Consider the following 15,370-nt stretch of genomic DNA (forward strand, 5'->3'; position numbering starts at 1 on the left):
GAGCAACAGCAACGATCTAAGTTAGAAAGTGATGTCTTTAGCTATCTAAGCAGAAGAAAAGTTGTTTAACTGCACATACCTTTGACTAATCCTTGAATTACGGCAGAAACACTCAGGCTGCTATGTATGATTATTATTTCTAAATGTACAAATACATACAAATTAGCAAGGCAAGGCAAAGGCTTATGTAAAGTAAAAAGCAACAGTTAGCAATATTCTACAACTGGAAAAATCAGGATATGCACCCACCCAAAATTCAATTTTCAGAAGTCATTCTACTACTTGATGAACTACAAATGCAACATATATATGTGCACTAAACATTAGATTGAAAATCACATGGAAAGTCAGCAGCACAAGAACATTTGAAACAAGAGAGAAAAAGTATCAGCTTATCAGAATCTTTGGGACTAAGTTACAAGCTTCCACAATCTGTAAACAAAAGCCAACTGTTGCTAGCATCGGAAATAAAAGATCAAACATCTACACTTTCAGATGAGATTTGAACTTGTGTACAATACCAAAACAGTGAATCTTAAATTCATATATTCTAATAAATCTATGGATCATGAATTCCTTATGGAATGAATACTATTACAATAGGTTTAGGCTTACTGTTTTCTGTGTGAGAGGTACAATAGAAAGTTCCATCCGGTGAGGCTGAGATGTGTTCAATAGTAGATCCCAAACGGGGCAGGAATTCCTTCTTATAATCTGATCCATCACGCCACTGAACCAGTACAGACTCAACCCCACCACTCAGCAGGCTGGTGCCTTCACATGTAATAAAAAACCCAAAGTAGGTAGAGGAACTATTCCAAACTGACGTATCTATATATTTCTAGTGTGCTAGTCACTATGGTACCTAGACACCAATTTTATATTTAAAAATTCTTTAAATTATGTCCCAAGCAAAAAAATTATACATCACCGCTACACAGACTGGTCAAATCTCTTAAAATGCCCGTCCGATCTCACAGACTCAGTAAGAAACACTGCTACTGCAAGCATCAAAATGTCACTTAATAAATATTATCTCAGGAACAGCTAATTTCATTCATTTCTTGGGGAAGTCAACTATATTGTGTGTTACAACACAGCAGAAACTCTCTAATATTAAATACTGCAAAATGCTTCCAGCATGGGAGAAAAGGCTCGAATCAAGATCAATACTGTGGGTCATTTTCCCACTAAAGTTAACAAGAGTTTTTCCACTAAATTCAAAGGAAGTAAAGCGTGGGCCCAGAGAAAATTTCTTTGGCTTGTTTTTTTTAATTTGGATTTGGCTCCAACAAGAACTTAGGTTTCCCCATCTCCTCAGAAGATGACTGTCGCACAATGAAGGTGACAGCTGGTTCAGGATTTACATTGCCAGAGAAGGAAAATCTTTGAAGTCGTGTCTGCCAGCCAAAATAGTGGCATGAAACACGCTTACACATCTGATTTCCTTGCTTTTTTGTAACAAGTATACAGCTGTGCACACAAAAAAGCCTCAACTGCTTCCATCTTTCCATTACTCCACCCAAAAAGTCCTCAAAAAACCTTTCCTGAAGACATAAATCCATTCCTAGAATTTATGTATTTGTTTGTAGGTGGATGACCCCAAACTTCAGCAGTTTCTTTTTTCTTCCTGCACTTTAAGACTTTGGCACTCACCCTCTACAGAGAAAGCTAGATCCATTACTACATCATGGTGCCAGTGCAGTGTGGAGAAAGTGTATTCTCTTTTGTGGTTAAAATTTCTCCTGTTAAGAAGAAAATATTTAATTTAGTAGCAGAATACGTGCTGGAGAGAATAATCTGTAAGCAAACAAAAACGGGCATGTCAAATGGAATAAAATGTAAAATAAGAATACTAACATCTACTGTAACCCTTCCAATGTGGGTTTCTTGTATGTTCAGGTGACGGAAAGGGAGCGGCACAGACTGCACACTAGGTGTCCGCAGCTGGCATAAGATCCCTAGGGAATTACTGCCAGCTGGGGCAAGTAAGACCAATCCCTGATCTGGAGCACTGAAGCAGAGCTGTTACTGGCTGCTAGTTCTCAAATTCTCTTTTCCCTCTCTCCCAGGCAGCTGTGTAAGGGAGAAGAGCTAGCTTCTCCACTAGTCACTGACTGACTCTGTCTGAATAAGAACTCCCATCGTGCTTTCACTGGGGTTCCCAAAACCTGGTAAAAAGTCTCTTATCTCCACCCACAGCAGCAGGCCCAATTCAAACACTTCAGTTTTAAAGTTGCAGGGTGCAGCCACGGAGATATTTTCAATCTGTGATCATATGCAAATTAGACAACCTTGAGATCTGTCATAATTTAGAGCTTCGAGACACAGGATGGCTATCCTCAATAGTTCCTCCGCATTTCTACAGGAGCCACTTCTGACTATGGCAAGGGAGGATGATAGATCCAGTTAGAGAATTATGTCAATGCCTCATCACCACTGTCAAGCAGGAAGTCCTGTGCCTACTCATGACTCACTATGTTCAAGTTCTATTATGAGAATGTCAAATCAATGCTAGCTGGCTAGCTGTCAAGTTTAACATACCAGAGACGAATCTTGCCATCTTTATGTCCACTTGCTATACAGTCTTCCTTAGGGTGACAGGCTACACAAGTAAAATAGTTGTTTGCACCTTTTTTACTTGTTGCACTTAAAGAAAACCTTCAAAAATTAAAGAGTCATTTTAATTAGAGTTCAATGTTAGATGAAGCTTCTCAATGGTCTTCGTATGTAGTCTAGCTGCAGCTGGGGCTACGTCAAAAAAGATCAGCACAATCACTGCACAAATGAAAATTAAAAGATACTTCTGAATGCATATGGGATTCCAAGGAGTGAGCAACTGGTTGCGAGTACTCCTGAACTACAAGAAAGTTGAGAAAAGTTAGGCACACCCCTCCCAAGAAAAGGACGGACACCATTCCCACTTAGCTTCCTAGATTCTTCTCCCCACCCCCAACAGAAACAGCAGCATCTACATCTCATCAGGACCTTACAAAAAACATCCTAATTTAAGTCCCTGTTTCAATCCAGCAATAGAAAAGTGATGACACTATAGTCTGGGCCTAGACTAAGAGTTGCTTGGCGTCCCACAAATCAGTGATGGCACTGCAGCCCAAACTGCCTCTGTTTCCCACCAGTAGCCTGAGACACATTGAACAAGAGGGGCTGCCAGAACAGAATTTTGGAGAATCTCTAAAGGAAGAATCTGACAGATGGATAAGCAGTTACTCAACATCACTTGCTAGGATTTCAGAAATAAAAACAAGTCATTCATGAGGAATCCCATCTACCCATGCAATGATATGCAGGTGAATCAGTGGTATCAAAGGATGCTGATGGAGCTAAAATAATCTACATACAGCTGACCTGTTACAATACATATTTATGAGGTTTCATAGCTGACAACATCTACTGCCATTAGTCTTACCTGTTAATCTTTTTCTTTTTGAAAAAATAAACAAGGAGATGAAGGCCACGCACTGATGCCACATATTCACCCTGTTACAGCAATACAACAAGTTAGGACTTTGTATTTGATATAGATTCACATTGAAATTTGAGCACAACAAATGGGCCTTTGATCATGTTTCTTAAACAGGTCTGTACCATGAATACATGGTACCAAGACAAAGACACAAGATGCCATTACCCTAATCAATGACAGTTGCTTGCTTGCAATGAGATATTACTGTTGCATATTTTAATAAAGCTAATATAAACTCATACAACCTAAAAGATTTTTTCAGATTTTTTAAAACTTGCTTTCTCTATAACAGCCTCCAAAAAACTACTAAATATTTCCCACACCCACTGGGACAAGCTTTGCACTAAGTTATAGCCATGCAATCCCAGAGAAGTATGCACAGGTAAAGTAACATGTGGAATCTCTTGTCACGTGCACATTGCAGGGTTGCATATAAATAGCTGTTGGGGATACTGGCACAATTTCTTTTTTAATATAGAAAAATAGTTTAGTGATTTGTTAAAAATCCAAAAATTCCATGAATTTTATATCAGAACGAGAAGCTCTTACTTAATTTTGTCCCAGAACAAACAGATGAAAACACAAATATTGAATTTCCAGTCTCACTCCCTTCTATCTTTAGGTATAATATAAAAAATACTCCTAAGCTTCTGTAGTGCCTGTCCTGCTCTAGAAAAGCAAAGGATCCATTAGGGTACACAGATTTTGAAACATGACTAAGAACAGCATCTTCTTACACGATACATCTGGTCTGGGTGACTAGGGAGTACAGTAAAAACTTATTTCTGTCACTAGTTAAATACTCATGTTGGCACTGAAGAGAGAATTCTTTTTTTTATTTCACATACAAAAAAATCAGCTAAGTTCTAACTGCTTAATATATACTACCGGTGGCAATGCATAACCTAAGGGAATATCCGTGTCCTCAAATAGCTTCTCTTTTATATTTCAAGCTCACCTTGTAAGCTAGCTGTTTGGGAACCTTCCTCCCACACCCCACAAAAAACCTAAACAAAACAGTTTTTTAAAATGTAAATTTATATCTGAGCTGAGAGTAACAAACATGGAACTCCACAATGTTATTTTTAGTCTTTAAAAGAGTACAAATGCACTGTTAGCTCATCTTTTTGTGCATCAGAGCTAAAAATACTAGGGCAGAAACCAACATTAATTCTTTTGATTTGTGTGTTCCCATTTTCCCCAGAGGACAAGTGCTCTTTTTGGTATATATTTTAAATTTTAAGAGGGAAGGGATGTAGCTTAATGAATTCAGAGTTATTTTGTTACCTCACTTTTGCTAGTGCTCTGAGACAAATAAAGTTGGTTATCTAATCAGAGTCTTTTGATCTTTAACATCTTACTTTTTCTTTAACACCAAGTGTGAAAGAGCCAAAATTTTGCAAACAGACAAGAAAAATAAAGCGATAATATTCTAGGTCCAACATGTTGAACACAATTTTCAATTAACATTTACCACACAAAAAAGCCTTCAAGGCCAAAGTGTATTGTATATCTAGTATAAGAATGGCAATTCTCTTCTTTCTAAAGAAAAGGTCATTTTACTGGATTAAGAGCTTGAAATTCTGCAATTTTCCTTTATTTTTTCCCGAATGCAATGAAGTTGTGTTGTAGGACATATTTTTGCAACTCATCAGCAGTCCTAGTCTTATTATATTTTTATGAAATTATAAAGAATAGATGGTGCTGGATGTCAAATTTGTTGAGGTGAGCTTTCTAAGATCAGTGGTTTGATGTTAAGGGGAAAGGTCAGGATTCACACTAGGTTTGCATAGCGTGGACACATCCATACAATCATTACTTCTTTGAGCGATAAGATTACTTGGTTAATCATATTTTTTTTATATACCAGACTAAACAGAATGTGGTTAATACATTTTATATAAAAGAAAAACATCTAAAAAGGTAAATATACTTCTCTTCCAAACGCAGTACATTTGGGCCACTGGCCTATATCATCCAAAATCAAAGAGAGCTCCTTGGCTTCCACTTCCTGGTCTGGTGTTTTTGGCAGTTTCACAGAAACAAGCTGGAACCAATCTAGTCAAATAAAGACTTTAGTTAATAAAATAATTTTGTGGATGATGTGTGCAAAAGGCGAGAATGTGGGTGCACCTGTTATCCTCAATATAAAATCCACACTAGCTCCTTTCACTGTATTTCTGAATGCATACTTAAAGATGCATACTTAAGGATGAAGTCCTGACACCTTTATATTTTTGTCTCAGATGTTTCTGTGCCAAACTTTAAAACAGACAGAGGAGCTCTAGATTTTTCCATAGTGGTTTCCTGTGTAACAAAGCAGAAACCAAACCAAATCACACAGATTTGTTCTTCCTCTGAAGTGGCATTCATAGGAGTATCATACAAGTGAAGTCATATATATCATATCTGTTTTTTCAGGCTCTGAATAGCTGAATTTATGCAGATACTAGAACTAGTCAAATTTTTTCCCCATCATCGTGTTTTTTCAATTTGAAAATGCCCATCTACTGAAACTAAAACTTTCTGCAGAAACAGAGCAGAGCAAGGATCTTCCATATCCCAGGTGAGTTGCTACTGGCTATGCGGGCATGAAAATTTTTTGAAGAGTTTAAATTTTGTTCTGATGCAAAATGAAAATGGAAACCTCTAAGTTTTCCACAAAACAAAGTTCTTGTTTTCTTGCCAGCCTTAATTGATACTGGTTATTGTAGAGATGTAGCTTTTAATATGGTAACATGACCTCAGGATACACTTAGAAGTTTAAATACAGGTCAAGAGACTCAAATAATTAGGTCAAGACACTCAAATAATTACATCTGCCATAATATTAGGTATGTATAGCACAAGAGTCTGGAAGTTTAAGATTAAGCTTTGATACAACCAAAAGTCCAAAAATGAAAATACCAAATTGCACATTAAAAATGACCATAGTTTCAACAACAAAACACTAGGTGTACAGCAATAGTTACTTATTTTGCCTATTTAAAGGACACTTTCAAGATAACGTTTAAAAAACACTTTTCCTACAACATGTAGTTTGCTAATAAGGCTGTAGATTATTAAGAGTGAAAATGTATCCAGATTAATTCACTCTCCACCTCCTGTGCTGTTGGTACACTTTTTACATTTCATTCAGCATGGACAGTGAAACCAAACCAGATGGTGCACTGACCAGAACCTAACACAGTATTGTTGTGTTTGGGGTCTACATTATACCAATGGAAGGATTAAATAAAACTTTGCATTTCCACAGGATTAATCAGACTTCGTAAATCTCTCTTTTGTCCCCCTCTCCCCGGAACAAAAACACCACCACAATTTTGGGGCCTAAACTAAGTTATCAGAGTCCCATTAAACATTCCAGAATACTTAATATCACACTGCAACAAAGTACAAATTGAAGTTAATTATATCGTACCTAAGAAATCTTCATCATTCTTCGGAATTATAATGAACACTGAATCCTCAGAACCAGCAAGCATATAGAATGCAAAAAGTTTGTATCCAACAACAAAAGTCTGAAGAAAAAATCAACAAAGTAGTTATGAAATAAGAACTTCAAATTTGCTGGACAGTTGTCAATTATTCTGAAATTCTCGTACAGTCAGATAGAGAACAGTTTACAATCTAGTCAGAGATTCTTTTTATCACGGGCCTTGTTGTTTTTTAAAAAATGTTTGCTAAAAGCTTATAGTTGATCATTCTCCATTTGAAATCAAAAGAAAAAAAAGCATTATTTTGGTTGGTAACCCTATTACAGAACAAAAGACTTATGTCAGTCTTGTTCAGCATTATTTGTATAGTGTGAAATGCCAAATTTACTGAGAAGGCTAAGGTAACATCCTACCCTCTGCTATGTGGTGGGATGGAAGAAATGTGTAAGATGTCTATTCTTCTTCCACCCTCCAAGGCAGGAGATATCCTCAGTTCAGGAGCAGTAGGATAGAGTTGGCCATCAAAGCAGCCCGCAGACTACATCTCCAAGGGGACATATTCAGCACCTAGTCTGACATCAATAACTACAACATGGGTGCTAAATGCTACCTTAAACACTCATTGTTCCTGCTCAGATGAGTGGCCAAGTACATCTCAGCACCCATCCCACCATACACATCTGTCTGCATCTTTTTACAGCTGCCCTTAGTCAAGCTTTGGTCCCAAGGCAGTTTATATGCAGTGGAACAGCAGCCCTCAAACTGTCGTCCTTGGACCAGAGGTAGCTTGTAAAGCCCTTCTTGGCTAACCTCAGAAATAAACATTGAGAAGCAAGCAGTGGGGGAACTGGAATATTGTGAGGAGAGGCGGCTCATACGAGAAGCCATCCCATACGAAGTGGTCTGTAAAATGAAAAAATCAATTATCTGAAAGTTATCCTCACCGCCAGTGAGACAGGAAAAAGATATGCAATCTCTCTGAGAAGTCAGATAGTCAAAGACAGAGAGAGGAGCTGCCTGAGCCAATCAACTAGCTAAAATAAGGAAGGGAGAACAGAAGAGCTACCCTGAGCACAAAAATCATAGATAACTTTGTGCATATAACTCTGCCTCCCTCCTTTCTTAAAGCCTACCAATCTTGGGAAAAAGTCTGGATAACCTCTCTCCTACGCTTCATCTTCACACAATTGTGCAGTAAGTCTCAAGCAACTTCTTGGGGACCTTCTGATAACCATGGTTTTATATGTACAAAATATTTAAGAAGGGACTACATACTTAATTAGCAAAGGGTCATCAAACATGTCACTGCAGGCCCCAGCTAGGGGTCAGCAAATTTCTCTTGCCCTAAGTTAGAGGCCCGCTCAGGGACAAAATACAAACCACATTAACAAACACTGCTTTTGAAGCCAGGGTTTATGCTCATCTCCACTAAAAAGCTTCAGAGAGCCTGCATTTGGCCCTATGTGTTTTGTTCAGTCCTAGTATTCATTTAATTGATGGTCAACAGTGAACAACTCTGGAATCCATGAAAAGCTGTGACAGAACAAAATATTTACACACTTTAATGAGAATTCCATCTGTGAAGTCCCAGAGTTTAATGGTGCCATCTAGAGAGCAAGAATACAGCTGGAAAGGAAAAATAAAACAAGTTATGAAAAGAACACAAATAGCAAAGCAAAACACTAGGGCCAAGATTTTACACAAAATTAGATCCTCAAGTTAGGCTCTTAAATCCATATCTCGTCACCTAAGTGACTGGATTTTTAAAAAGTGCTAATCACCAAGTTCTGGTTCACGTCTAATAAAACACACATGCTGCTATTCTACTTTGATGTACACACTTTTGAGGTACGCAGTTTGAGACCATATGTGTTCCTATTTTGTATCTGAACATCATATTAAAGTTACCGAGAATGTTTATATACATTTACAATGCATATGCAAGGATGACAGATGCACAGAACTTCGGGAAATAGATTCAGTTCTACAAGTGAGCCCAGTCTTTATGCACAGCAACAGAAAAAGCCAAACAGAACCAACTCAATTTTTCTTCTTCAGATACATATTCTAACTCAAAGTTAAAGCTGAAAATTTAAGTATTTCCCACTCGTTTCTCCCAACCCCCACAAGATAAAAATCTCATATTTAGAGGATGCACAGGCAAAACTTAAGTTGATGTCATCAGCTGAATTACTGTGTACCCTCAAATTTCTCATTTGATTGCTGCAGATAGCGTAGTAGGAAGGGAAGGTCAGAATTAACTCAAATATTTAAGGTGCTGTTGATAATGCTAATATATTCCCCATCTGCCATGTTTTGAAAGAGATCACACACACTCTACAGTTACAGTAGGTAGATGTGTACATATTGGGGAGAGGCATGTGTAATGAGGACAAAAATTATAAGAGTTGCCAATATTTATGAATAAGGGCATAACACAAACACCAGCTGAGATCAGAAATACGTTTCTCCACAGTATAGTTGCACATTTGCGTTCACTGTAAGTGCCATGGGCCACTCATTCCTATGCAAATACAGAGTCTGACACTTAGAAGGCTCTTTAGGAAATCCTTAAAGCCATGTACTGATTACCACACCCCCTGGGAAATAACCGGGATTTAGCCATGCCTGCTCCTATTCCAGCCATAAACCTGGCATGTCTCCTGCACCTGGGTATGCCTTATAGCTGTTTTATGAGTCTTTTCCCCATATAGCTGGCACAGAGTGGGCCACAAGGCACTGATGAATCAGGTCCTACATGTCCTACTGCTGAAGAGCCTAGTATTGGCAATAGTCAAAGACAGACAAATACTAGATTAAAGGAACCATTGTTAGGTTGTTCCAATATAGCATTTTTTGAAGTGACCTGAGACAAAATCTGTCCACCTCTGCTTCTAGAAAAAGCTTCCCACTCAGTAGAGTAGAGTAATCTGATGATTTACAGCAAAAAAAGCATACACTAATATGGGTAATTGCAATTTCAGTCTAAGTAAACAGAAGCTATTTCAGCAATTATCATAAGAAATAATTATTTCCAGCCATCTCTCACTTTCCAGCCACCCCAAAACACACATGACTGTGTGTCCTGTACTGCCAAAGTCAAGTACAGTTTCCTTAACTAAATCAGGAAAGAATCAAATGCCTAGCTGGACTGGACTCACAATTACAAAGATTTAACAACCTGCATGTGGTTTTGGGGGTTAAGTTGAATTCCTGTCACCAGGTTTGTGTGACCCTGCAGAATGTGTACACATTTTTCTGTAGCCGTGCTATACACTTTCACATAGTCTCCTGAGGCACATAAAAGGTATCTGAAAAGATGATGAAACAAAAGGTTAATATCACAGGGCAACTAAGAATTCTAGATAAAGATATTACACTTTATAGATTCAAAGTAGTTACTCTTGACAAACATAAAGTACTAAACATGAAAAATTTAGGCCAGCATCAAAGAGATGACTCCATATTTAGAACTTTTGTTTTCCACTGTCTGTACACATTTACTTACTTCACCCTCAAACGTAATGGAAGAACAAACAAGTATATCAGATTTGAACATTCAGTTGTAAAGGCAGGAAAGTTACTCTTATGTATTTTAGTTCTTGCTAAGGTGCTGCTGGCTTGATCACCTTGAAAAATAAAGGCCTATATTGATCAGCATAACAAATAAAACATTCATGATGCTACTTACACCTCTCCATATTACATATAAAATATCTATATCCCCCTTTGATAACATCAGTATCTGCTACATTTATAGGACTCTGCCTGGAAATGCTTGCTCTCACTTTTGGCCACAATAAAGATCAGCTAATTTTTTCCCCAAACCTCAAGTTCCTAAGGTTATGTCTACACTATTGCAGCAAGTCGTGTGAGACAGAAAGAGAGAGAGAAAAACTCTCCTGTCAACTTACCTTACTCTTCTCAATGGGGGTAGAGTACAAGGATCGACTGGAGAGCAACCTGCTGTCGATTTGGCGGGTCTTCACTAGACCCGCTAAACCGACCACCAGCGGCTCGATCTCAGAGCGTCAATTCGGGCTGTAATGTAGACCTGCCCTAAGACTCAAGCACCTTTTCAGCACTCCTATTTTACAGGTTTTAAAAAAACAACATACCAAAACAAAAATGAGGGATTTCTATACAGAATTTCAGATAAGTATCAGAGGGAGGGCATTCTTAGGTTCCCTATGAAACTTCTGCATGCTGGAGCTAACCTACTCTCTAATGGTTCTGAATTTTCCTTTGACAGCTTCACTGGTTCCTTAGTTATCTCTAACTCCAATTCAAAATTGGCCTACTGATGTTCAAAGCCATGCATGCCACTCTTCTGTTTATCTACTGTCTGCACACCTTCATGCCACTCTTCATAGCTGCAGAAGACACTATTTCACTTATGCTATTCCATCCCTGGCTTCTGAAACAAGTCTATTTTAAATCTCTCCTTAGCCCCCATCACCCTTTTTGTATTTTTTGCAGCTTAGAATACTAACAATTAAGTGTCACGTCACACTAAAAATAGGAAAATTAGCCAGACAAGTTTAAAACAACGTGTCTACATGTTTAACATAATGTTTTGATCTCCAGCCCTTGATTATGGGCTGCCAAAGGCAGCATACTCAGCTAAGGAGGGTGGAGAGAAGAATGGTTCTGGAATGGACAGTCCCACAACTACACAGCAAAATAACTCTACTTATAAAAGGTTTTGTATATAACCATATTTAACATGATTTATTCATGTCTGTGGACACACACAAAAGACAGGCTAGAGAACCCTGCTTTAATACTACCCCCCCCAGTATATCCCCTACTGTAGAATAAATATGAAAATAAAGTTATCTTTTAATCTGATTAAAGAAATGTGCATGTTGTAAAGCAAGACCCTGACTAGCAAGTAGGGCAGAAGGAACGGAGTAGGGAGGATGTCTGGTTCAAAGACTAAATTAATGAGATAAGAGAAAGTTTCTAAAAAAAGGCTCCTGATCAACAGCGGTGACAGCAAATGGTTTTGAATTTATCTGAAGAGGCAATATGGACCTCCCCATCCCACATACTAATGTTATCTTAAATGTAAAGCCTAAGTGAACCGAGGTGCAATGAAAAACTGGTTGGTCAGCAAGAAGGAGGGGAGAGATAGGAAGGATAGGCCTTGGGGATAAAAGGAAGTTGTAAATCTTATCTGGATTAAGACTTGAAATAAGGGTGAAGTGTCTCAAACTGGTATTCAGCTGAAGTCAGTAATTGGCAATGACATCACTTGTTTGTTAAAGGGTGTAAAAAGTAAACTTTTAAAGGGTTCATTGCTCATACCTGCTTGACCACGTTGGAGCTAATATGGGTCTAAGCAACCCTGGGTTTAATCTGTTTGTCAGTATCTTGATCAAATGCTTCTAAAGGTTTTGTTACTGATTGGATGTAGTAAAAGGTTTTATTACTGATTGGATGTAGTAAATTGCTTCTTATTAAGGCTTCTGAGGCACGTTTAGAGCTACTGTATAAATATAACTCAGCCTTTGGATTTAATAAAGAAATTAATAGTTAAATTAGTGTCATGACAACATCCTGCATAAATAATAATAATTTCAACACCTAAGTTAAAGCCTCATCTATACCAGGGTTCCTCTACTTTGGAGAATTAACCTTTAGGTAATTCAAACATCAATATTGAATGCAAGCAATGAATGTCAGTGTCCCCACAGTCACTCCTATTTCACTTGCAGTTATCCCCACATCCAGATTTGTACTGCCTCTTACCTATACAGCACTGCAGCCAAGTCTCAAAAGGCAAAAATGGAAAAACACATCCTTTTGTTAGCTCAGCTGAGTTTGCTTAAAATGACTGAAAAATACTAGCAAAATGCAGGCCAAAAAACTTTAAAAAAAAGATGTACACCCCTTCTAACCCTCAAGAGGGGTTCCATGATAGGGCAATCTAGCACGGGCTAAGAACCAATATTTATTATTTAAAGCTGTTCACAGCATGGCTAAGAAACGGCATAAAGCATACCTGCAATGATGTGTGGCATGGTAGGGGCTAACTGCATTATTTAGCATACCAAAATTCTTCCGTGCAGATAAGACCTACAACTAACTAGGCCAGCAACACTACTGGCTAGGGAAGTGTTCAATGTATAACTTTTTTGTAGTGTGGATGGGCCAACATTGATATAGAATTAAGGTTGCAACACAATTCTCTATTGTGAGTCAAAAACATTGTCCTGGCCACACCATAAACAAAAGTTATGTTAGAAAATACTCACTTTTAATTGTGCAATTGATCTCAATATGGCAATAATTTTCTTAAATGCCCAGGCAACAATAAGCTATGTTATACAGCCTCCTGCTTTGTCCACTGATTGCAGGAAGAGCAGCCCGTTGGAGCTAGCTGGTGGGGGCTTGGAACCAGGGTAGACCGGCAGCCCCCCTAAGTTTGCTGTGTGGCAGCTCAGCCCTGCTGGGCAGTTCAGCTGTTCCTCCCCCTACTGCTGTGTGCTGCTTCTGTCCTCTGCCTTGGAGCTGCACCTGGAAGCCTCCTGCTTGCTGTGCAGGGCAAGGGGGTGTTTATGTGACCATTGCTTATTTGCATTGTAGTGTCCGCTGGCCTTGTTAGCACTACAAAAGTAATTTCCTCCTTTGATAGTCACCCTTTCTTAACTTTTGAGAATAGGCCACTTCCACTTTAATTGAATTTGCCTCATTAGCAGTGACCCCACCACTTGGTAAGGCAACTCCCATCTTTTAATGTGTTGTAATATATATACCTGCTTTCTGTATTTTTCACTCGATGCATCTGATGAAGAGGGTTTTAGCCCATGAAAGCTTATGCCCAAATACATGTTAGTCTTAAGGTGTCACAAGGACTCCTTGTTGTTTTTGCTGATACAGACTAACATGCCTACCACTTTGAAAACTGTATTTTCAAAGTTACCCACACACTCTTTATGCACCACTCATCCTGAGTTAGGTCAAGCCATGCCCCAACAGGCCACCTCCAGTTTTCCACCAGTAATGAGAGAATTTAATTACTTTCTACCCCCTTCAGTCTAATGCTTTACCTTGACGTGCTATTTTGGAGTATCTTTCCCCACTAACTTTTACAAGTGCTTTAAAAGTCTCTGACCGCAAGTCCAAGGTACTACTATCCCTTCCCAGGTCCCCCTGTATCACTCCCACATCTCTTAGGTAACCAAGCCAGCTGCACCCTTCCTAGTTCGGGCTCATCTTTCCCTTCCCACCACATGCGCTGAGGATGGAGAAAGTGACCAGCCGGAGGTTGAGTTGCCATCTGAGAAATTTCAGCATTTCAAAATGTGGCTTTATTCCCAACTAGCCCTGAATCACACGCATTGGAAATTTCTCATGACTAAGAACTTGGCCCGAAAAGCCCTAGCACGGCGGGGCTGCCCGAAACTAAGGACTCCCACGCCCGAGGCACCGGCAGGGGAGGTCCCCTCTAGGGTTTGGTGGCGGCTCCTCGAACCCGACTCGTGGGCTGTCCGGGTTGCGCTAGGGGCCGGTCGGTGTAAGGCCTGGGCAGCGCTGGGCTGACACAGCAGCAGTGCACAGCGCTGGTAGCCCCTGGTGAGCCCCCCGCCCCGCCCGCGGGCGTTACACGCGCCGGCTCGCAGGGCCAGCGGGGCTCACCGGCGGGTCCTGGGCCGCGTCGCGCCCCGCCGAGCGGGCTCAGTGACCGAGGAGCTCAGCAGTTCCCGCCACGCCCGCCCCCCCTCCGATTCGCCCCCCTCACTTGGCATCGGCGGAGAACGCCGCTCTGGCGCCGCTCAACTTGCTACCGCCGCAGCGCACCACGCGGAGCGGCTGCGGCGCCACCATCTTCCCGCTGCGAGACCTTCGACCTCTCACCCTCATCGCGTAGCGGTTAGGGCACTTCCGCCCTTAGTTTACATGGGGACAGAAAACTCTACGTGACCTCCGTGAGGTCACAGGGGAGCGCCGTCAGCTGGAGAGCACCACGCTTCGCTCCGCCCCTTACTGGAGGAAGAATGCAGGAGAAACTGGAAACTGTAGTAAGCGCATGCGCAGAGCCTTTCTTGCCGCCCTCCTGTGTCGTCCTAGGCTGGAGTCGGCTGTTTCTGGTGACGTCACTAATGCGCGCCAGAGTCAGGCTGCAGAGGCCGGCGCCTGGGGAGGTGAGCAAGGGGCGGGGCCTGGTGAAGTGGAGTGAGCACGCAGGTCTCGTCGCGACGCTGTCAGGGCGGGCAATGAGAACGTTGGCTGCTGCTCTGGCGCCCCTGTTGTTCCTGTGGTAACTGTGTGGCACCCCTTAGCCACCTCCTTATACTGACCTAATCCCGGTGTAGACAGCACGAGGTCAAAGGGCTCCTGGTGGCCATCGCTACCCCCCTTGGGGAGGTGCTGCACCTCCCTGTGCCACGGGAGAAGCTGTCCCAGCGTAGGTAGCATCTCCACTGGTGCTGTAGTGGCGCAG

The 15,370-nt window shown here is 40.6% G+C and overlaps 1 protein-coding gene across 2 annotated transcripts in view; it reads right to left on the reverse strand.

Annotated features, from left to right (window-relative positions):
* WDR75 (WD repeat domain 75) overlaps positions 1–14,797 on the reverse strand; it is a 34,018-nt gene extending 19,221 nt beyond the window's left edge. For both annotated transcript variants that reach the window (XM_030579831.1, XM_030579830.1), the window contains exons 1-10: positions 14,669–14,797; positions 10,103–10,232; positions 8,482–8,547; positions 6,906–7,005; positions 5,418–5,542; positions 3,428–3,498; positions 2,545–2,661; positions 1,657–1,745; positions 616–774; positions 80–139 (exon numbers count right to left, since the gene is read on the reverse strand). In XM_030579831.1, coding sequence (XP_030435691.1) covers positions 80–139; positions 616–774; positions 1,657–1,745; positions 2,545–2,661; positions 3,428–3,498; positions 5,418–5,542; positions 6,906–7,005; positions 8,482–8,547; positions 10,103–10,232; positions 14,669–14,790 — 1,039 coding nt within the window. In that variant the 5' untranslated portion in view covers positions 14,791–14,797. The remainder of the gene's footprint in view (positions 1–79; positions 140–615; positions 775–1,656; positions 1,746–2,544; positions 2,662–3,427; positions 3,499–5,417; positions 5,543–6,905; positions 7,006–8,481; positions 8,548–10,102; positions 10,233–14,668) is intronic.
* Between the last annotated feature and the right edge of the window lie 573 nt (positions 14,798–15,370).

The sequence above is a fragment of the Gopherus evgoodei genome, chromosome 11 (genome assembly GCF_007399415.2).
Source record: "Gopherus evgoodei ecotype Sinaloan lineage chromosome 11, rGopEvg1_v1.p, whole genome shotgun sequence".
Lineage (NCBI taxonomy): Eukaryota > Metazoa > Chordata > Testudines > Testudinidae > Gopherus > Gopherus evgoodei.